Below are 1288 nucleotides of genomic sequence, written 5' to 3' on the forward strand. Positions count from 1 at the left end.
GGTCTGTACCAGCAGGTCGGCCCGCATCCCCTGCCTCGCTGCACGTGGGATTAGGCTGCTGGCAGCACACAGAGGTGGGACTGGCTTCTGTGTCAGCCTGGGATCTGGCAGCTGGGATGAACCGGCTGCCCCTTTGCCCAAGGAGCACGGGAGCAGTGCCAGGTTTCCCCCCCAGAACTGCTGTTCTTACTTGGCTCCTCTCTCCCTGCAGCCCAGAGCTGAGCCCTGACTTCTCCGTGCTGTTCTTGGAGATGCTTCTGCAGGCGAAGGAGTTGGAGCTGGAACAGTTGCCTCCAGGTACTGAGATGACCCTTCCTTGGGGCCTCAGGCAGTTTGTGCTCTGGGGCTGTGGAGTCTGTGCCCCCGTGAGTGGGTTGCTGAGGGCGTTTCTGTAGCCCAGGTGTGCCCGGAGCACAGGTGTGCCCGGAGCCCACCTCGAGGCGTTCATCTGCTGCTGTAGATGTGCCTGGAGCAGCTCCCAGCAGTGCGGTGGCCAAGGGGGCTTCCCAAGAGAGTCACTGCCGGGAGGCAGACTCAGAGCTCCAAGGGATTGCCTATGGGGAGCTGGAACTTGGGCTCACCCTGCTTCAATCCTTCCCTTCCAGCCTTGCCTCCAAAACCCCCTAAGCCAAAGCCCAGCGCAGCCAGCTTGGCCAACGGGAGCAGCGTGTCCTTGCAGGACGCCGAGTGGTACTGGGGTGACATTTCACGGTAGGGCACGGCTGGCAGCCCGCATCCTCGGTGTCCTGTCCATCGAGTCCCCTGGTGGCATCTCACAGGCCGTAACAATCACGTTCCTTGCAGGGAGGAGGTGAACGAGAAGCTACGGGACACGCCGGATGGTACCTTCTTGGTGCGTGATGCCTCCAGCAAGATCCAGGGGGAATACACCCTCACGCTCAGGTAGGGCGCTGGGGTCCCCTGAGCCTCCACTGCTCTGGGGTGTCCCTGTGCTCACAGCTGCCTGGATGACGGGGTGTGGGGCTGTAACGTGGTGGTCAGTGTCCTCTCCTGTCCCTTCACCACAGGAAGGGAGGCAATAACAAGCTGATCAAGATCTTTCACCGGGAGGGGAAGTACGGCTTCTCGGAGCCCCTGACCACGGCGCGGTGGTGAACCTCACCACCCACTACCGCCATGAGTCACTCGCCCAGTACAACGCCAAGCTGGACACCAGGCTGCTCTACCCCATCTCCAAGTACCAGCAGGTGAGGCCTGTGCTGTGCTGGCCAGGTGAATTACCATGGCCTTTGGTAAAAGGTGACGTCCCTCCTCTTCCCCACGCCGG

General features: G+C 61.7%; 1 protein-coding gene across 1 annotated transcript in view; it reads left to right on the forward strand.

The window, feature by feature from the left end:
- Positions 1-1288, forward strand: part of LOC104413180 (phosphatidylinositol 3-kinase regulatory subunit beta-like) — a gene marked incomplete at its 5' end in the record, with an annotated part of 4911 nt that overhangs the window by 566 nt on the left and 3057 nt on the right. Inside the window, 5 exon segments of the mRNA XM_010024104.1 lie at positions 212-297; positions 606-711; positions 805-903; positions 1029-1099; positions 1102-1208. Of these exon segments, the coding sequence (XP_010022406.1) occupies positions 212-297; positions 606-711; positions 805-903; positions 1029-1099; positions 1102-1208 (469 nt within the window).

This window comes from Nestor notabilis, unplaced genomic scaffold (genome assembly GCF_000696875.1).
Source record: "Nestor notabilis isolate BGI_N333 unplaced genomic scaffold, ASM69687v1 scaffold18791, whole genome shotgun sequence".
NCBI lineage: Eukaryota > Metazoa > Chordata > Aves > Psittaciformes > Psittacidae > Nestor > Nestor notabilis.